This window comes from Camelus bactrianus, chromosome 4, assembly GCF_048773025.1.
Source record: "Camelus bactrianus isolate YW-2024 breed Bactrian camel chromosome 4, ASM4877302v1, whole genome shotgun sequence".
In the NCBI taxonomy this organism is placed as follows: domain Eukaryota; kingdom Metazoa; phylum Chordata; class Mammalia; order Artiodactyla; family Camelidae; genus Camelus; species Camelus bactrianus.
Genome location: NC_133542.1, coordinates 34,570,055 through 34,592,807, shown reverse-complemented (window position 1 = coordinate 34,592,807; position 22,753 = coordinate 34,570,055). Strand labels below are relative to the sequence as shown.

General features: G+C 40.0%; 1 protein-coding gene across 5 annotated transcripts in view; it reads right to left on the bottom strand.

Moving 5' to 3' along the window:
- PIP5K1B (phosphatidylinositol-4-phosphate 5-kinase type 1 beta) overlaps positions 1-22,753 on the bottom strand; it is a 363,978-nt gene that overhangs the window by 95,348 nt on the left and 245,877 nt on the right. For 4 of the 5 annotated variants that reach the window (XM_074361670.1, XM_045504993.2, XM_010967909.3 and 1 more), the window contains 3 exons: positions 19,331-19,448; positions 11,169-11,321; positions 7,639-7,938 (listed from right to left, as the gene is read on the bottom strand). In XM_074361670.1, the coding sequence (XP_074217771.1) occupies positions 7,639-7,938; positions 11,169-11,321; positions 19,331-19,448 (571 nt within the window). The remainder of the gene's footprint in view (positions 1-7,638; positions 7,939-11,168; positions 11,322-19,330; positions 19,449-22,753) is intronic. The other variant, XM_045504995.2, reaches the window with a different exon arrangement.

The following is a 22,753-nucleotide window of genomic DNA, read 5'->3' as shown; positions in this document are numbered from 1 at the left end:
ATAGCTATGTTTCGAAATACTGAGAATTACCTGTCTGGCTCAAACTGAGGTATCCCTTACTGGGTAGAAAGTCAGGCATGAACAACACAGCAAGAATAGTTTGATTTTTACAGCTGCCCTAAAACCCTCTTGTGTGGATCATCTTGTCTCTTTAGTTACTGCTGGCATCACCCACATGCCTTGGAGCTGAACAGCACCAACTGCCAAAGCTGGACAAACGTCAGCCCCTTTCCAGAGCTGGTGAAAGCTGTGTTGTACACGGAGTCTTAAATGGGGACACTGGTCACCACCTAAATAAATACCTGAGTAGACTGAGAGGTCAACACAGTTGCAATTGACTAATTTACTGGTCATTACAGACGGTGGCCAAATAAGCAATACAAATGTACTTCTAACAATTATCCACCAATTAACAACGTTGATATGATGACTTACTCTGGCTCTATTTCATGGGCAGACTATTATCAAAGCTTGTTCTTATTATGTTTATTGATTAGGTAAGATTTATCACTTCAAAAATGCTGTTGTTATCTCTTAGGCTTCATCAAAAGATTAACACTGAGACAACTGCTAGTCTGTTAAGTGACTGCAAGGGAAGGAAAATGAAATCTTACAGTTTCCGTTCTCCTAGAGAGCAGATTTTAGTAGGTAAACATAAAATGGTTACCCACATAATTAACAATACAGTGTAGAGATACCAGTGTCTAAAGAACAGAGTTAGATGCAGTGCTACGAGCACTTAAAGTCTCACAGAAATGCTTACTATGAGTGCTGAAGTCCTGTACTCAGGTCTTAGGAATCTTTGGCAACTGCATGAAGTCCCACAGATGCAGGATCAGCCATTAGACTTACCTGTAAGTTCTTCTGTTTCATTTTCTATACACACTTTCCTATACGCCCAAACTAGTTCTTTATTGGATTTATCTTTTGCTTTGCCCGAGTATATACTCAAATAATTTTTTAACAAGAGACTTAAACACACACCTATCAGAATGGCTAAAAGTAAATGTAGTGACAACAGCAAATGCTGGTGAGGATGAAAAGAAACGAGATCACTCACACACTGCTGGTGGGGATGTGAAACAGTACAGCCACTCTGGAAAAGAGTACAGCGGTTTCTTCCTAAGCTACACATGTGCTTAGCACACAACACAGAGGCTGCACTGGAGTGTTCATACCAGAGAAGTGAAAACATGGTTATGCAAAACCCTGTGTGCAGTATTCACAGCAGCTTTATTTGTCACAGCCCAACACTAGAGAAAACCCACATGTTGTTCAGCGGGTGAATGACAGCACTGCGGTACATCCAGACCTGGAAACAGAACTCAGCAGTAAGAAGGGGCAAACTACTGACACAGAGAATAACTTGGATGGATCATGAGGGTACAACGCTGAGTGAAAAAAAAGCCAACCTCCGAGGTTACACACCATGTGATTCCATGTGTTCTTGAAATAGCAAAAGTACAGAGATGGAAAACAGACTGGTGGCTGCAGGGGACTGGGGAGGGGTGGGAAGGCAGGGAGGTGGCTGTGTCCACATACGGAAGGGGAGCGGGAGGGACCTTTGTGAAGGCCCTATTTTATACTTGACTGTGGTGGTTACATAAACCTACATATGCATTAAATTGCATACAACTATATACATACATACCCACGCACACACACAAATGAGTGCATGTAAAACTGATGAAATCTGAAAAGTATCACGGGACTGTACCAATGTCAATTTCCTAGTTGCAATATTGTACCAGGGTTATGTCTGATGCTATCACTGGGAAAACTAGGTGAAGAATATGTGAGATCTCTCTGTATTTTTCCTTCCAACGACAAGCATGTAAACCTACAATTATTTTAAAATAAATTTTGTATTAAAGATTCACAGGTAGGAAACTTTTAAAAATTCCTCGCATACATGACAACGCCTTTATTTCTATTCTCACAAGGAAACCTGCCGTGGCTAGGCATTGACATCTATGTCTCTCAGACCAGAGCACTGTTTCTCAGGAGCTTTATGATTCTTTTCAGCTCAAACAATCTAACTCCGTAAGTTGATCTTATTTATTTGTTCACCAACTTTAACTTTGCTTTATGCTGATATTAAAATGTTATCAAAATAACTATTAAGAGAGAGCAAAACTCATAAGGTAATTCAAAAACAATGGAGTAAATAAAATATATTATGGGATTAGACTGTAAAACATAATTTTAAAAACAGTGCATTTATGTTTATCTTTTTTTGGTAAGTAATCTTCCAAGGTCTGGAAAAGACATGTGGAGTCAATGGTATCTCCGTCCCTATCTCACGTGTTAGCCAAAGTCTAAAAACAAAATCCAATTCCTTACTGAGAAAGGAAACAGCTTAAATACAAGTACTGTACATCTTTTTTCTATTAGGTCTATAGCATTTTTTCCTCCCTTAAAGATGATGGAAGACAATCAGTATGTATAAAAAAGAAAAGATTGTGTCTAAACTAAATGCCAAAAAAATTAATGCTAAACAAAATGACAGCTGTGGGGTAAGCACTAGCCATAATGCTAAATTATTATAGAAAATAATCCACATTGTAACCCATACAAACACACCCACAGCTAAAGAAGAATCTGCTCAAGTTTAGAGCCTGTCATACACTGTAAGAGAGAAATCCCAGTTTGTACATCAAAAAGTCTCAGTATTCTTAAGACTCGTTTCATTAATATTTCATTAATATTAATACTTATGGTGACAGATGTTTGTGTGAAAAAAGAAACTTGGTTCCACTCTACATAAAAATTAGTAACTTTGCTGTTCTACAAAAAACAATAATAAATGTAAAATAAGTCATTTGTGTCATTAATTATCAAGACTGATCTGACTCCCACTTGAAGGAGTAACTGTTTGAATTGCACACACAAGTTCTCACTAATATACTTTGTATCTGTGTCATTTCCCCAGAGTTATCAATAAATAGAGGATATAATAATTGATCAAATTAATTAAATGATATGAGACTAATTTTCAGATTTTTCATGAATAACTTGTCAGAGAAGAAATAGTTATAGCAAATTAAAAATGAATACAAAATAGTCCCTAATTATCCTTCCAAAATTAATTGAAATTCATATATTTCAATTCAATTTTAATTTCATAATCTTGTACTATGCATTGAGTGCACACAGTAAGCCAGGTACGCAGCTGCAGAGAAGTATAAGGAATGAGCTTTGGCCTTTGAGATATTTACAGTCTAGCTAGGGAGACAGTACACCCACCTAAAGCAGACAGGGTTCAGCACTGAATAAAATAAAGTCTAATGACTATTTACAGTATTGTTTCTATGGGAAAATAATTAAAAGATAAAAATACTTCTGTTACACAAATGATTTTTATCACAGGGACAATCAGTGCAGTTTTTAAAAAACTCCCAAGTGATTCAAAACGGAGATCATCTGCTTTATTAAATTCTCAGTGCCATCTCTGGCAGGCGTTGCAGTGAAACTGGATACTTCTTCCAAAATAGGCAGAACTTAAAAAACAATTAGATACCCAAAAGTCACCAGAGATTAGATTTTTTTGGAAGTATACCCAAACCTGTCTGCCTCTACCATCAGACAGTTTATTCCTTTGTTTAAATACGTATTTCAATGAACAGTTACTAAGTTCAAACTAAGCACCAGGCACTGAAGATAAAGACAGATTAAGGTTTGATTCTCAGGCTCAGGATCTACATGTGAATAAATAAAATAGTGTGCTCAATCTCACAAAAGAGGTTAACCCTGGAGGCTTGGGGAACCACAGCATGGTGGTCTTGTGGGCAGTGATGCCTACATAGTCCTAAGATGAGTAGGTACGGGCCAGGTGAAGGAGACAGGGGAAGAATGGTCCAGCTAAGTGAGAGATGCACAAAAAGACTAAAACCTTTAGAGAATGTGTCCAGGAAATCAGAATGACTGGGGTGGGGATGCTCTGGGGAGAAGGGAGAGAGAAGGCTGAAAAAAAAAAATGCTAAAGGAACATCAGGGACCAGATCAGGAAGGATCTCAATGCTCCAAGCTAGGAAGTATGCATGGGCTTTGCCCCAAAGGCAGTGGGGACCTCAGCTAGAGGATCTTAAGGAGCTGGTGGTCTTCTGATCTGAGGATCACTATGGCAGCAGCATGGGGAATATGCTGGAAGGCAATGATGGTGAAAACCAGTAAAGAGGCTACTGCAAAACTCCAGGTGATGAAGCTTCAGGGTCTCAATAAAGGCAGTGGCTGAGCACCTGGAGAGGAGGGAAGTAGTCTGTGGGGAGCAGGGTAAGATGTACACAGGTCAAGCTAGGTCAGTGAGTCATGCAGATGTCTTCTGGCCAGCGGTCATACAAGGGAAATAGAGCCCTCTGGTCTGAGATCTCAAGCCAAAATGTGAAAGTGGTGGGGGCAGGAAGCAGGAGGAAGTCAGCAAGAGGCTAGGAGGCTTATCGTCTGTATCTGGGAACAAGAGAAGCTGGGGTCCAAAGGTTGGGATTCTTGGATTTGCCACTTTTAAGCCCTTAAGAGGACCTGGTATCACAAGAAAGGGTCTTTGACATTTTTTGGTGCCTGACTGAGTTTTTCTCCTACCTCATCTCACATGCCCCGTAACTATTAACTATCACAACACCAAACAACTCTAGTTCTCGGAACACGACATGCCATTTCATGCTTAGCTTATGTTATTCTCTCTTCCCTGAAGTATGCTCTACTTCTTTGCCCACCTGGAGAACTCTTCTCCTTCCTTAAAATCAAGCTATGCTGTTACCTATCCCACTCTCCATGATGCCTTAGAATATTACCATGGCACTTAATATGCTGAATGGTGACTGATTAAAAATGGAGGCCATTCACCTCCATTTGATTTTTGCTGATACACTGCAGGCCTGCAATACATATCTGATAAATGAGAGAGAGGATGTATCCTGATATGGGTCTAGTTCACCTTTCTCTGGCTGGGCTGCTGACACAGTAATGCGGTCTCCTGCCTGATTTGTTTCTAGAGCCTTAGCAGTACTGCCTCACTTAGAGGAATGTTAACAGCAGAGATTCCCATTTGTTCAGTGCTGGTACCAGCACAAGGGTGACCTCACATCCTCCCCGGATCGCCACAGCGCCTCATCCGGCGCTAAAGCTCAGTGCTGCAAAGTGAGGGAGATGTCAGGGCAAGAGATACTGTCAGCAGTGCCAACTATACATTCTATTCCAGCCATCCAGAGCGTGGGCCCTTCAGAGGATGACCTGAAGAGAGAGAGAGAGATGAGTTTGCCTAATTCTAGGATGGGGGGTCCTCAGCCTGGGGTAGGGTCAGTGGGGGGATGATGGGCCCTAAGGGATTCATGAACTGGCATGTGGACAGGCATTTTTTGGGGGAGACAGTTCTCAGCTTTCATCAGTTTTGCAAAGAGGTCCATGACTACTAAATCTTAAAATCTCCCATCCTAGAAATGTACTTTCCTCGAGGCAGCTCTGCTCTGAGAATCAGCTGCTGACTCCAGATCACAGAGACCTTGGTCAGGGTCAAAGCAAATCACAGAAGGGACCCAGGTTCCCCCACAGCTTGGCACGTACACGCTCCACTACCACTCCAAAAAAAACTTTTTTGAAGACAAATGCGTGCAATTTAAGGAAGCTTCATGATCTCTGTCTTGCACAAGTTCAAATGCAATGAAAGAGAGGGAGTTAGCCTTAGGATGTGTTTACACTGATCTTTATGCTCCTTAGAATAACAAATCACCAAAAAATAAAAAATAAAAAGGCAAGTCTCCAGGGTCTGATGCTTGATGAAGAATCATGTTTGAACTCGTTCTATCAGTAGTGGGCTCAGAAAACTAATAAACAGACAAATCCTGTAAAATGGCTTTTTACATTTGACTTTTCCTTTTTTTCTGGGAGAGAAGCCTGTGGTTTTAGAAGACAGCTGAAAAGAGGCTTTCCGTATTAAAGAGGAAAGAAAAGTGCACACGCACAGGAAGAGAAAGCAAATCTAAAACCGTACTAAACTCTGGGGAATTGAGAGTCACTTTTCACCCACATCCTGCAGGGCTAGAGAAGTACAGGAAAAGGTTTCTACTAAGATGTGTGTGTGTGTGTGTGTGTGTGTGTGTGTGTGTGTGTTTTGTTTTCCCCTTTTTTAAAAAGAAAAACATGAATCACTCATATGCACCCAGATAATCCGAACAGCTCAGCTGGACATTTTTCTGTTTGTTTTGTTCCCACTGGTCTTCCCATGACTTCTGAAAAGATAGTTTAAAAAAAAAAATCCTTACAGTGAATGTTTAAATTTCAACTGTTAAGAGCACATGCTTTGTACGCAAAAACGTGTGGGCTCTGCCGCTGACTTGCTAGGTAAAGCTGGGTAGGTTTCTCAACCTTTTTAAGAACTGAATTATTTACCAATTAAAATGGAAGTATGAATGGTACTGACTTCAAATGGTTGCTAAGATAATTAAGTAAAATAACGCATTAAAACATTTAGGCTAGCTTGGCACACTCGAAGCATTCAATAAAAGCTCAAGAATAGGAACTGGGCAGTAAATCCTGTACCGAAGAGACCAACAGTTCCAGGGACCCACCGTTGTGTGTTATCACACGTGTCCTAACATGTAGAAAGAAAATACCCAGAAACAGCAGGGCTGTGTTTCTCAGTGAGGATTCCCCAGTTTACATACTACACGGTGCAGTCAGACTGCCTTCTTCATCTTCAGGTGAGAGCTCGAGTCTGGCTGAGAAGGGGCTCTCCCTCCCCTGGTTACCTGTCCAGGTCCACAGAAGCCCAGGAAGCCACAGCCTGGAAGGTACATCCTGCGGCTCCTACCCTCTCCTCCAGAAAGCCCTGGTCAGGCCTGGACCCAACCCTGCACTAGCACGCCTTCTGCCCATCTCCAGTATGCCCGACTCAGCTGAGAACTGGATGGTTCTCCTAAGTTCGTCTGTGTCAGGAAATAGCACTGCTGAGAATTTGTTAATCAAATGATTATCATCCTTCAGAATCCAGACTGCATTTTCATCATTTTCTCCAAAAGGACTTTTACCTACTTTCTGTAAACTTACCATGTCAGAAAAATCTATCCTCGACTTTGTTTTTTTTTTCCTTCAGGACTGCAGGCTGGGGGACCTTTGAATTGTGAATCCCTCCTCCTTTTGACATTTGCTCTGGCTACGTTTGCATGGAACAGTCTTTGCTTATACTGTCAAGCCTCATTCCCGATCTTATTCAGATTGCATAAAACAATTTCAGCAAATGGGTCTGCCCCGTGGTTCCGCATCCACACTGGATTTCCAGGGATCCACTTATCAATCCCACCAATGCATTTTCTCTAAGCTTCTCTTACTTACTACTGTGTTAAACCTAAACTTCTTTCCCCTCCAAGTTTAACTACCTTTCCCACAGGGGAGGATGAAAAGAAAAAAAAATTTTTTTGTTTCAATTGACCAAAGAAAGCTGACTGAGCTTATTAGTAAAATCAACAGACTCCAGACAATTCCCTTATCATCTCCCAGTTCTTTCAACAACAGGGAACTATGGACCAGCACCAGGATTGGGAATGATGGGATTCCATGTGTTGGCTTTTGGACATTCCCTACCTATAAAGGTATATCAGCACAGATGACTTTTCAAAGGAAATCAGAGCAATGACATTTCCTTACCCGGCAGTCTCTCTGAAGCGTTTTCATGAGTGCATTGTATGTTTCTGTATCAAAATACAACCCTTCATGCATGTCTTGCAGGAAATCTAAGTCCTTAAATGTGGGGTTGGATTTCTCTCTCTCTTTTCGGGATGCTCTTCGCTTATAGGTCGAGCCTTTCAAGTCATATGTAAAGTGCATTCGCATGGCGCGTGGTAAGACGTTGTTCATCACCACAATCCTGATGTTAATGCCCCCCGACTGCATGCAATACAGTCCATAAAATTTTGGCAAAAGAGTCCTTGGATTCTGGTTTAAATTCTAAAAAGAAAAAGGAAAAAAATGTTTAAAATCTACTTTTACAAAATAATGCTCCACTAAATGTGTTTTCATTTAGTATAATTAAAAATGGAATGTGATTATCTTTGAGAATGGCCATTGTTAAAATTGTTGTTGTTCCTAATCTAGTTCTTAAGTCAGCTTACTGGAACAGCAACTTGATCATTCAGAACTCAGGGCATTAAAACTGACTGAACTGAAAATGGACAGAATGTCCCAAATTAGCTCCACCTAATCTGAGACGCACAAAGACGTGATGAGTGCCCTGTGTGATTATTTTCTAAGGTAGCTCAACAGAAAATTAATTGTGGGGTATAAGGGATGAACATATAAAATTTTAATAGCTCCTGAGAAACTGTCTTCCAAATGTCCAGACCAATTTACAAGCACACTTTGTAAGATTACGTTTTCCACCACTCTTATCACTGCTGAATACTATCCAACTTTACCATTTTTGTTAGCATGGTTGGTGAGAAATGAAAATTTGCTTTTAATTTAATTTAAAGATGGATACCACTGATTACTAAAGAAATTTAACATTTTAATGTATTTTTAGCTACTCAAAGATAGTTTTGTGTTACTATCCTTTGCTCATTTTTCTTTAGGTTTTCGTCATTATGAAAGTTTTTGATATATTCTGGTTACTTATCATTTTCCTATTCTACAGGGGGTGAATATTTTCTTCCAGTATGTTGTCTTTTTTGTTATAAAAATAAGGAATACAGGCCTATTTTTGCTCCACTTTAAAAATAGGTGAGAAATAAAAAATTGGTTTACAAAAGTGCATTTATATAATGAAAAATCTATTATCCCTGATCCTTCCCTTAATTCCCAACTTTTGTGGAAACTACTGTTCCCACTTTCTTTGTATCATTTTAGAAATATTCTAGGTGCTTATATTAATTTTATATATGGATATTTTTGTTACACAGATGTTTTTGCCTTTTCATGTGGTCACATTTATGTACTTGTTTCCTGTGCCTTTTCTGCTTCTTATTCAGTGAAGCTTTTTACACCCCAAAGTTACAAATTTCTTCTATTTTCTTACTAACTTTTAATAGTTTTGGTAATTACACTTAGTTTTTACTCCATATGGAATCAATTTTTTTTCCAGTTTTATTGAGATGTAATTGACATACAGCACCATACAAGGTGTGCAGCATTAATGCTTTCACTTATGTACATCATGAGATGAGTAGCATAAGTTTAGTGAACATCCATCATTTCATACAGAAACAAAATTAAAGAAATTTTCAATTGCATCATTTGCAGAGAACAATGTTTATACTTTATTTTTTGGCACTTAAAAAGTTATTGCTAGAAATTCTAGCAAATACGTCAGAAAGGACTTTTGACAGAGAGGATTTGTTTTTCCCCATTACTTCCAGTAAAAGAACTCTTGTTCTTCTCCATGAGACATTTGTGAACTCTTGGGGACTGATAAATGTATGTAATATGTGTATGTTGTTATTTACTTATTATGTTAAAAACTTCCGTGCCAATTTTAAGAATTCTAGTTAAGGGAAGATATTGCACTTTGAGTACTTTATTTCCCTCCTCAGCATCTATATGGATAACCACATAATGTTCATAGTTTTTCTTGTTAATGGGGTAAACTATATTATTTGTTATATTAGCTTACACAATTGAGATAAAATTACTTATTCAGCTAAATTTAAAATTTTTATTTAATTTCAATTAATTTAAATGTAATAGCCGCATATGCCTAATGGCTATCACATTGGACAAATGCAGTTCTAGAAGAAGAGATTAGTCTAAGCTTAGAATTATAGAAGTTTAAGATTTACTCACTTAGCAAATTAACAAAGAGTACTATGTCAGTTTGATCTCAAATTTAAATTATTTAAAAATGTGCACATGACTAGAATACATTTGAAACGATATATACCAAATATTAGTATATGTATCCCTGGGGAAATAATTAGAGATGGTTGCATATTTTTTTCTTTTCTTTATTTTCTATTTTCTCTAATATAAAGCAGACAATTTGCGCTAAAAAAATTTCCCAGTTTTGTTCGGGACCAAAACCTTTTTAACATCTGTACATGTGGTCCACTAAGATTTTTATTTAGATTTTTGATTCCTATATTTATACGTAGGACTACTTTACAGCATTTAATGTTATTTCTAGCAGATTTTGGAACTGAATGATGTTTTACATAGAAATGAGCTGTGTGGCATCTCATCAATTTTGTTTTGAAACAAAGATGACAGAGATCACCTCTCATAGCAAATGATGGCAGGACTGGGTCTTTTGAAATCCAAACTTCTTCCTGCAGCCATTCCAATCACAGAATATTAATAACTGCTATGAAAGTATAAAGAAACCAGAAGTATGAAAATTACAAGACTACTGAGGAAGAGTGTTTATTTTATTTTTTAAAGTTTGGTCTAAATGTCTAGTAAGTCCACTTGGGTTAGATTATTGTTTCTTTGTCCCTAAAATATTACATAGGAGGTGATTTTCACATTATATGTAACCTGTGAAATCCTAAATTCTGAAGTATAGTGGCCAAGAATAGCTAACATGGAATGTGTGCCAGTATATGGTGCAGGGGTTAAGGATGCAGCCTCTGGAACCCTACCGCTGTGTTCAAGCCCTGGGCCAACAGCCCAATTGCTAAACAGCCCTGGACAAGTTACCCCATTTATCTTTGTCTGAATTACCTCATCTATTAAATGGCAATGACTGAAGTATCCAAGGTGAGTTACTGCATGCAAAGAGCACTGATAGCCGTGTTTAACACATAGCTTAGCACTCAATGAATGGTATCCAGTCACATGACTACTATGTTCTGGGGCGAAGAGCTTTGCGATGCATCGCTACCTTTATCCTACATCCTATATCCTTTCTTTATTGCAACAACCAGGGTAGACAGGTATTTCCCAGCCATTAAAGATGGAAGAGTCCAAGGCTCAGAAGTTATCTTATTTACTCACGGTCACAGTTAGTTGCTGGCCGAGTGGGATTTGAACCCAGGACTGAGTCAGTCAACAGCTATGCTCTACTACTCAGTTCACTTACTTCTTAAAATCTGTGTAACCAATGTCATAGTATACTCTAAATGCACAATAAAGCTCACCAAAGAGAAGGAAACATGCCAAAGAGTCACTGGAAAAAAACATTAAAAAACTGTTGAGGAAAGTAATTAAACCTTAAGTAGAAGATTTAATTATGTGCAGTTACTTACCATGTAATAGCCTGGCAGTAGCTTCTGAAGGAACTCCGCTTCTTTATGTTGAACTGTTTTGATGATAAATTCATCATCACTGGTCACAAAGAACAAGGACCCACTGGCTCCTGGGTTAGACAGCTCTATTAGAGGTTCACTGCATATGGAATACTACAAGAGAAAATAAATAAATAGTGAAAATATATTTAATGTGTATGATGCATCCAAGGAAGAAAATCACAGCACTATGTATCTTGGCTGTTTTAAAACAGGAAGCTGTCTCCAAGAGCTTTAAAAGGAGACTCCAGCTATGCAAAGAAGGCTCTTACGAGATTTCTAAAAATTTAATTGATCCATTTATCTCCATAAGACGATTATGAGAAACAATATGCTCTCCTCCACCCCCACTATGATAAAATCTCAAATCACCATATTTGTGCAATGAGATAACTTAGTGATGTTGACAAAGGTGCTTTGTTTCCAGCAAGTGCCCCTAAAAAAATAACAGAAGTGTGAGCCACACTGTGTATCTGTCAGCTGAACTCCAACACCCATTCTCATCTCACTATTTATTCTCCCAAGGGAGCTCATCCACTTGTGCTTTCAACAAGAAGATGACTCTAACATCTGAATCTCCAGCCCACATCTCTCTTGAGGGATCCAGACATGTATGCCTAACGTTTTAAGAGATTTTTCTACTTGGTTATACCACAAGCACTTTGCATGTAAAAAGTTCAAAACCAAGTTCATCTCAAGGCTGTGTTTAGCCCACATGATGCTTTTGTAGTAATTAGAAAGAGGGACCTCTTTCTCCTGGCAGATGTAGCTATGGGCCAGATACAGGTTGATAAACAGATGAAGGGATGGATCCAGGCTTTACTCATTCACCTTAGCCAGGTATTCTTGGGCAGTGCACACCCTGCACAACTACACATGGACTCTAGATCATCTGCCTCTCCCCCATCCTCTATCGTCTCCTCTTTCCCTTTATCTTAGAGAATGGAAGCATCACTTTGTTCCCCAAACCAAGAACACCATCCTTGAGTACCATCCTTGATGCCTCACATTTCTTCCATATCCAGACTATTGATTCTCTCTGTTCCCTTTATGGGATCTCTTTGTCCAAATACCTTAAGTTCAATGGTTTCGTCATATCATGCCTTGATTACTACGGTAAGCTCCTCCTGTTCTCAACTATTCACTCTTGAGCCCACCTGTGCATTCTCCACCAGGAAACCAGAGATCTTTCTAAATTGCATAGCCTTCTAAGCCTTCACACCTTTCAATGGGTTCCACTGTCTACATGGAACATTATACTCAAGTTTCTTAACTGAGCATTCAAGGCCATGAATGACACAGTCTTGCTTTCCAGCCATCTCTCTCATCACTTTCTTCCTAAAAAAAGAACTCCATCTCTAGCCACTGAGAACTACTTATTTTCTCAAGTGTGCTACACACTCTTGACTTCTGTATTTTCTTCTATCAGAAACAACCCCCATGTTACCTTCACCTGTTGACTACTGCTCATTCATGTTTTCATTCAACATTTATAGAGTATCTACTGAGCATTGGTCACTGTCTCAGGCACTCAGGAAGCTAATAGCCTAGTAGGAGGAAACAGTCAACAAGTAAATAAATTATATATCAGAATGTGCCAAGTGCTATCAAGAAAAATGAAGCATGGAAAGTGGGGAGGGAGTACCAGCAATGAGTGAGGATGGGGTGGTCATGGAAAGCCACGCTGGAAAGGTGGCATTTGAGTAAAGGCTGGGTGCTATCTGGGGAAAGGGCATTCTAGGCAGAGGCAAGGGCAGATGCAAAGGTCCTGAGACCTGGAGAGTTCAAGGCATAGCAAGGAGGCCATGGCTAAAGCAGAGGGAGCAGGAAGGCGAGCTGAAAGGGAAGATGTCAGAAGGGTCGGGTGGGCCTGTCCACGGAGAGAAACACAGGCCACAGTAAGGAGGTTGGCCTTTTCTCTAGGGGAGCCAAAGGCCATTAGAGGGTCTGGAGCAGAGGACCTCTCTATCTGCCATGTTGAGAGTGGCAGGTGGACAAAAGGAAGACACAGTTAGGAGGCTGTGACAGTGACTTCAGCCTTCAGTGTCTGCTGAATAGCACGTGATCTGGAAAATTATCCCTGATTCTCTGAGTACAGATCAACTGCTTCCTGGCACTGGACCTGCTCATCCTGGAAGTTACCACAAAATACCTCAACTGCCTTTTTATTTATTCCAAGTTCCCATTAGACTATAAAGTCTCTGAGGACAGAAACTAATATCTTATACTCAGATACAGTTTAGGACATGTGCCTTGTACACAAAAGGCACTCACTCAATACATTTTGTCAAATAAGTGACTGAATTTTACTAACAACTGAAGGCTGGAAGTCTCACCACAAAGTGCCAAAAACCAGTAGAATGGTCAATTTTGGTTATGGAGCTCAGTGTTCACTAACCAACAATCCCCATTATTGACCAGAGAAACAATGGGGGCAGAGAAAAAGGTAAGGGGGCTGATTGATGTGTGAGATAAGACAGCCCTGGTGAAGGGCAGAAGCAGGGATTTAAAGAACTGTATTTGAGGATAGAGGCATCTGAAAACACCAGGGCTGAACATCCTCCAAAATGTTTTATCTGGGCTTGTGAATATTTAAGTCCCTATCACAGAAAAATCTGAGAGGAGGCAAGGAAGAGGACGAGGGACAGGAGGAGGGAAGAGGAGAGAGAGAAACTGGGAGAAAAACAATCAAAAGGCAGTTTCTAGATGTCACATTTTCAATTACCTTGCTTTGGCAGAACTGTGGGTAAGGGAAACAAAATTCATCAAGAAAAGAAGCAAGGGTCTGCTGCCTTCCTAAAAGTCATGGGCAGTTTTCATCTTCTACCTCCTCCTTTTTCCTCTAGCCTTGCCCCCTAAAGCTCTCTTGCTAGGGAGCATTACAGCCTAAGCCCTTATGAGGGAGTTGAGGATAAGGGAGGAAAACAAAACCAGTCATTAGACTGCACACAGGATGCCACAGCCAAGAGGAAGCAGAGGGCACCCTCCTTGCTGTGTGTGCAGAGTCCACGTGGGAAGGACAGGCACGGAACTTGGAATCAACTGATGTTTGTAAAATCGTGGCTCTGCCAGTGGCTAGTTATGTGACTCTGAGTACCTAACTTAGCATCTTGGAGTCTTAGGAACCTCAACTCTTAAATAAAGATGGTAATATCTACCTGAAAGTAGCTCAAAGTTTTAAAAATGGCTGCTTTTGAAACCCCTGGCAGAGTGACGACTCAGTCATCGCTGTTGCCATTTGCCATTATACGATCACGCGTACTTCCCGTAGACAGCTGAAGGAGAGCCGGCAGTGCCCGAGCATGTCCCGAGAGTTTCAGCCTACCTCCCACGACAAGGGGGCTACCCAAAGGCACACTAAGATGCTCTTGGTGAAGCAAGAAACAAGGTGGGTCTTTTGGATAATCATGAACTCAAAACCCTGGAAAATAAAGGTGTGGACCCCAAGTTCTCATAAAAAGTGAAGAGAGACCCCAGACTCTCTTGAGGATTCTGGTTCTTTCTTCCATGGGGCTTGAACCTCTGGCCCAGAACCTTCTTTTGGATAGGAGGAAATGTTGTGAAAGCCCCAAAACAACAAAGAATGCTGAAATCAGGGGCTGCAAACAGAAATCAGGGGGTGACTCACAAAGAGCTGTCGAGAGAAAATTGGATTCAGACCTGAACATCTGCTTCCAATGAAAGTCTCAAATTCTTCTATAAGCAGTGGTATCATCTGGAGACTATTTCATTGGTTACTTAATTACCAAATACTCCTTTATTATGTAATTAATATGAATGGAAAAATCAGTTGTTTTGACCTATCTTAATAACCATTTTGGGGTCACTCCTAGCACAGTATCAGTCTGCAATAAACTGCCATTATGATGCTGAACTTCCTGGACCACTGCCACTATCACCTGTAATTCTATGGCTGCTCACCCTGCAACCTGGTTACCATGTTCTCCTCTAAGCAATCTTCTCCACAACATTGCCTTTTAAGAGCAAATAAAGAGGAGCTAGGGAAACATTTTAATTAGCCATGAGCATCGAGCCCCTGTGTGCACGCCTGGCTTTGTGCACCTTCCCGGTACTCTCATCTGCCTGAGCTGCTCCAATGTGTTCATTCTTTGCCTCCTATTTCCTGAAGGCCTCTCTACCCTACCCACCGGAAAGAATGCAAACTACAACCCAGATGGGCCCTGCCAAGGCAAATTAACGTTGTAAATGTGCACAGCGTGGTAGAGGCCATTTTTCCTTGCCATTTCTTTCCCTCGACAGTGCTACATATTCACCATATTCTTTCAGGTGAGCCTGAGAAACATCATATAAATCACCCCGGATTTGGGAATACCCAGGCACCTGGTAAAGAAGGAAATGAACCAAAGGCCTGTTGCCCAAGCAGAAAGGGGAACAAATGCTCTGGGGGCCTCGGTCTTCCCCTGGGAGGTGTTTATTTAGGAAAAAAATAAGCAGCGTTTGCACTGCTGTGTGGTGCACACAGACGCGCCTTCACCACACTGTCTCACATCCAAAGTTATGCCTGTTGCAACATGAACTTGTAATCAGCATGCACATAGCGAATTTTAATGGTACTGAGAATGTAATCAGAATTATTCAGGCTGAAACCCAGATGCGACAGCACAAAACTAAGTAGCAATACACACGTCACAGGGATCCAATGTAAAATCTGTCTATGGAGCTACACCAATCACTACATAAAGTTACCCCCTCTTTTCCCCTCCCATGTAGATCAGTACAACTTCACAAATTTGGGTTTAGATAGCCGCAGTTTGACAAATGCCAGGATGCATTTGTGATCTGCACCGTATCTTTTTCTTTTTTTTTCCCTTCATGTACTTTTTCAGGGGAAAAACTTACTTCAGTTTTCTGTGTTTTTTGGGCTTAACTCCTCCAAAATGTGCTTTGTTAAGGATCTTTGACCTCCCTGGCTGTACTCTTTAGAATGGATAATCACAGTTCGATGGGCCAAGGGATGGCTACCTTGAGACCACATCTAATGAGAGGTCTGAGACTTAGCGGGTTGGGAAGCATGAGGCCAGCCGGTGGAAGGAAAGAGAACTGTGGAAGGATGTGAGGTACTGTTTTGGCCTGGGCTCCACTTCCGCCTCCCAAGGTGGGTAACCTTGGGTACCTCTTTTCACCAGCTTCAGATTCCTCATACAATGAAGATTTGGGCTGAAAATCTCTGAGGGGTCTACTTGACCCTCTGAAGCATGCTGCATCAGGCAGAAGACCCCATCCTCATCTACCACACTCCAGACCACTGGGTGGGGTCCTCAGATATAGCGGTTTGGAGGTGTACTTCCAGAAGCTCCAAGATCAGTAAAGGGAGCTGCCTCAGTCCTGGGCTATGGGTAGCCCCAGCCTCTGGGGACCGGGTACCCGTGTGTAACTAGAGGTCCACTACCCTCGTTCTGTTTCTTGCAGGTCCCAGAGATGGGTCCAGTTATTGAACTGTGGGTACAATTAATAAGGGAGGTGGAAAATGCAATCAAATAAAAGTACACTTACCTGCCTGATCCTATCTCCACACCCCCCAACTTTCTATTATGGAAAATTTCAAACAAACATAAAAGTAAAGAGAACTGTGTAATTAACATTCATATGTCTGTCTTTCGGCTTCAACAACTATCAACTCAGGGCCAACACAGTTTCCTTTATATCCTCAACCACTCCCCTGCCTGCTTCCCTAAGACTTTTTGAAGCAATTGTAGACATCAAATCATTTCTTCCATAGATATTTCAGTATGTCTCTAAAAGACAAGGATCCCTCTTTTAAAACAGAACTGCAATACCAATATCCCACCCCTGCCCAAAAAGAATCTTCAACATAATCTAATATCTAGTCAGTCTATACATTTCACTAATTTCCTATAATTAAAAAAACACACACACACAAGTGGTATTTGAATTGTCTGGCCCTATCTGTCTAATATTCCTGATTAAAACCTTCCTCTCCTGTTATACTGGATCATTCAAAGTCCTAAACACAATGCACTTGTAACTCTGGCCTCTCAGTCCGAACACTGCTCCCTGCCCTTACATGCCACCCTAGAATCTTTCCCTTTTTTCCCATTTACTCAAATCCCTTGTCATTTTTAAGTCACAGTTAAACCATGCCATGCCCATAAGAAGCCCTCCTAATCATCAATCCAACAGAGACCCTTCCCTCCTTTGAAATCCTGGAGCATTTACTAGTTTTACTTTAGTCCTTTTATTTACTGCCTAGTAGAACTGGTTGTTTTCCTACAAAAACAAATGATCATTCCAACTGGATTCTAAGTTCTCTGAGTGCCATGACTTACAATTTTTTTTGAGGTTCCTCTTAATATTAGCCAAGTATTTTAGTTACAGTAGGTGTTTGAAGTACCTAATGATCAATGTACCTTTTGCCAGGTACATGAAGGAGGAATTTTGCTCTGAGTAGCCATCAGTGTAGTCTCCTGTGCTCCTTTGCAAATATTCTAACCTCATTATGAAGGTAACTTTTCCAGCTTAAAGTCTCATTAGGAAACTCTATAAACTGCGTGAGTTGTTGCTCAGAAAATGGCCTTCCACAAGGGAAGCCATTTTGTGAGCTAGAATAGGTAAAAGAATGGGCTTCCCAGCCTACAGGTCAATGGGCAGAGGAGAGACCTACTCAGGGTAGAAAGACAGCCATCTCACCATACTAACTGAGTCTGTGTTACGAAATCCAAGTCTGTGGCATCTCCTTGGCTGGCAGAATTTCAAGGTATGTCAGAAGGAGAATTCGTTAATTAGTAATGTATGGCAGAAGATGAGATACCAATCTTATTTTTAGTAACACATTATCAAGACCCCACTGGGTTCTCCAGACATGTTTCCTGAGTGATAGTGACCCTCAGTAATTAGAGAATGACGAAACTATAGAATCTTCCCTAATATATTAACCCCCAATCCAATCCTGCAAATATGTATGTATGTGTACTTGAGTGACTGGGAGGGCAGGGTTGGTAATGGTGGATACAGGCATCTAACATCTCCAACAAAGAGGTGTGGTGAGGCAGAGTACATGGCTGTGCACATTTAAGCCAGCAGGATGCCCAGGGATATTCTACTCCATTCTTACACTCTATGAAGACTTATTAATGTGACTTGAGGAACCAGTCTCATTCACTAGGCAGAATTCACATCATTTCCTTTGGGCCCAGCTCAAGAAGAAACTCATTTGTGGGTTTTCGCCAGCCCAGAACAGAATCAGCTTTGAATTTAATCATTTACATCTTACCCAAATTATAAGATTCAGTTTAAATGCTCTCTGTTAACAAGCAGCAAATATTGCCGTACTTCCTCTGCAAAGTATTATTCCAGGATCTGGCTCAAGTCTTATCAAGATCATTCAGAATGGGGTGAACAACAAATATATGATGGTACCCCTCCTAGAGCGTCCAGGAAACCAATTCTGAAGAGCCCCAGGGTGTTAACAGTGATCAAATTATGAGATAAACCAGTTTCCTCTTGAAACAGAAAGGAAGTTCCTAGCTTCCTGAACAGGAATAAGGTAAAACTCTGAGGTCCTGAGGTCACATCAGACTTTCTCAGAGAAAGGGAGAAAGTCTTGTACCTGCTGCATGCCAGACGGCAGACAGGGAGAAAAGACAGGGCTAAGGATAATACACCCTCTGGTACCAAATAAAAATACCTTTAGAAAGAGCCTGCTATCCAGCTTCTTTAAAACTGCATTTAAATTGTAGGTCAAGGTGAAACTGGCTGTGGGCCAAAGCAGGTTGCAGATGAATGGTATAAATAAGGCAATTAAAATCGGAAGGCTTTCAAACAGAATCCAATCAGCAAAACTCACAGGAGTATTTATAACTAATTATAATATAGCTGTTAGAATAATTATCTCAAGTAGCAACCAAGTACCACACTTATTTAAATATCAATCACCACAGCAGATTTTGTAGCTATCAGATAGAAGTTGCAGAGTCAAACCTCAGTTCCCAAAGCTAAGTTAATAATTGTTACAAAACTTGAAAATTTCACTATGCTCTGGAGCTTTAGAAAATCAGAGACAGAAGCCACTTGTCGCCGTTGCTATGAGACAAATGTTGACGTCACACATTTCTGGAGAAGGAAGGAAAATTATAGGTTCTTACCAAGTAATCATCAGGCTTGATACCAAAAAGTTCTCTGAAATACCGGAATGCTAATGGAGCATATGTCTTAAATCTGAAGTCAGGGTAGTGATGTGCTGGGGTCAGATTGCTCCCTTCACTGCAGTTAAAATATTAAAAGAAAAAGAGAGAGAGAGGAAATGTTAGCAGAGACAATTCTGACTTCAAATTCTAGCTCTGCTAGTCCTGTGCCAGGTTCCACTCTAGTAAAACATCCCTTGATAAAGGTCAATGGCCATTAAGTAAAAACAGATGCTAATGCAGCGAGGGCCACTCCAAGCAGGCATCCCCACCAACCACAGTGTGTCTTCAGCCTGAAAATCTGTCATCATCCCCCTGTGCCTCCTTCCTGGGAAAACTCTTCCATTTTCCTTAATGAAACCATTGTTGCAATGCTTTAGGTATAAGATTCAAGGCTTAGTGCGTGGAGCAGTTTCAAAAACACATGTTTCTGGCCATGAGTTTTGAATACTGGATAAACACTTCAGGAATAAGTGAAATAATTTAGAAAATATTTCACCAACAGAGAGAACCATCATACTGGAAAAATGCATGGTCTTGAATCTGAATTCTTCCTTACATCCATAATTACAGGAAAATGACCTTAAATATTTTAGGGGTTTTAAAACCCAATTTCCATTCCCATATATATCATTATCTTTATTTCCCCTCTTTTGGGTTCATGTTTGAAAATTTTTGTGCAAAATCTATGCTATATAAAAGGTATAAAGAAATCAGTGAATACTCACGAATCTAAAATGCTGCTTAAGAGAGAAAATATTATTCATATAGTTGAATCACCTTCAGTACTGTTTACTGATCACATACCCTTCCTTCCCCTTAGAGGTACCCACTACCCTGAATTTTGATGTTTAATGTTACCCATTCACTTTATTCTTTGACTACATGTAAATAATACATTTCACATGACATCAGACAAGCATCTAATCTTTCACTGTAAAAAAAAAAAAAAAGAAAAAGAAAAATATAGTCGAATAAATACACTTTTATGTAGAGGTTGAGGATTTCTTTTTATCATATTCTAGGTGGGAGGGACACTGAAGCTCTATGCAAGTTTATTTTGGTGACTTTCACGGGTACTATACAAATAAACTGTGCAAATAAAAAGGCTTCCGGACTACAACAAGCACTTGGAATCTGCTACAATAAGTTCACAGAGCTCAGTCAGATCTTTGTATCAGTACCTGACACACAGTAGACAATAAGTACTTTTTGAGTGAAAGAATGAGTTTTCATACTAACACAGTAAAGCTGATTCTCAGAGTTCAAAAAGCTTAGGTTCAAAAGTTAACATATAAAGGAAAAAAACCCACCGTAGTCAAAAATCAGGCTTGAAAATTATTTAGGAAATTCTCTATTCAATATATTCAGTGCAGTCAGTTTTTCTCCCACATAGTTATAGAGGAATGTTTCTTTTGGTGAGTTCCAGAAGAGGCAGCTGGCTTGAGTTGTTAGGGGCCACGATCTTATAAAAAATGGTATCTGGAAAGGCGGGGTCTGCACTCAGGCAGCAAGAAGGCACACACAGGACGGTGACATACGAAGGTGACACAAGAACTAAGCTGACTGGGAGGAGGGTAGTCATCTCCATCTCCTTGCGTGGAATACCCCTCAAGTCACCCACTCACTTCAATGGTTATTGTTGCCCTAAGCAAAGACATTTGACTATTCATAACACATCTATGATGCCCATGCACTGTATTCAAACATTTCCTCGTTCCATAACTTGGGATTTCTGAGGAGACATGTACTCAGTTACAGGTCCTATGAGAATGCTGAAAGGAATGATTTTGGAACTTCTATGACTATAGCTTAAAAACATGGGTTATGTAGAAACAAGGGGTAAAAAAGCACAGAGGCTCTAAGTGACCTCTGACATCCTTCCTCACTGTTACAAATAAAAATAATCACAGTGCCTTGGGTTCTGAAGCAGGCTATTTTCAGTGGACTTCGGGTGTTGCCAATTTTTAAATTCCTTCCACTTGCTTTTCTCCTTCCTATCTCATGTAATCAAAGTAACTCATTTCATTAGAGCAGATTACCTTTGACATTCAAGAGTGACACGAAAACACTCATGTTCCACTTATGTGGAATTTTTCTTTAACTGACTTACTTTTATGCAGTAGGGGCTCAAGTTTTCATCAGAGAGGATATAATATTTATTATTATTCTTCTCATTTTTGGTTTCTCTGAGCTTTTGGGGTTGTTTACCTGTCCCTGAAGCCACCATTAATTACAATATTTTTCCTTAGATTCACATCTCCTTGATCACTACTGTGGTTCATTCAGTAATGGTACAAGAAGGATACAGTTAGGCGGAGATGAGACAGGCAGACAAACGCACACACATGAGCACACACAGAACATTACTAGTTAAAGAAAGGGAAGATTTATTTCTTTAGGTATTCACTCTGACAGCCAGTGTAAAAAGCCATCAAGTCACTAAAAATGAAAAAAAAAGAAAAAAAAGGAAAAAGAAAGTGACAAAATGGGAAAATATATACAACTCGTATCACAAAGGACAAATTCCCCGAAGATCAAAAAATTATATGTTAAAAAAAAAGCTCAGGTTACGATCAGGCTCTTCACAGAAATGGAAGCATAAATGACTTAAAAATATGAAAAGATGTTCAATCTCATTCATAATAGAATAAATGCAAATTAACTGTCACTGAGAGATCATTTTATCTATCAGATGGGTAAAAATGGAAAACTGATATAGCTCAAGGGAGACTGGCACCCTGAAACATCATTAGTGGGAAAGTAAACTGATACTTTTCCTTAGGCAGACATTTTCACAACTTCTGTCAAAATAACAAATGTACATAACTCTTGATTCAGCAAATACGTGACTATAATTTATGCTACATACAAAGTAGTGTTTGTACAAAATTGCATGTGTGTGCCTAGTTACTCATCACAGTACTATTTGTAAGGATGAAGGATTGGAAGCAACCCAGACATCTCTCAGAAGGGAACTGGTCAAATTATGGTTCAGCCACACAATGGAATACTATGCAGCAATTTAAAAAGTAGGAGGCTTATGTACTGATGTGGTGAGATCTCTGAGACAAATTATAAGTGAAAGAAGCTTGATGCAGAATACTAAGTATAGCATGCCACCACTTACATACAAAAGCAAAAAATATATTTTGGGCATGTATATGCATAAAAAAAATCCTTGAAGGATAGACAGGTCCCTAGTAACAGTGATCACTGGAGTTGGACGCTGGGTAAAAAAGGCACGGGAATGAAAGGGACACTTTTCACAGTATTTCTTTTAACAGTATCATGAGGATTAACCCTTATGTGTATTACCATTCAGAGCATTAAAATTTTTTTTAAGTTAGGGGTAAAAGTCATAACCCCAAAACAAAGCTCTGC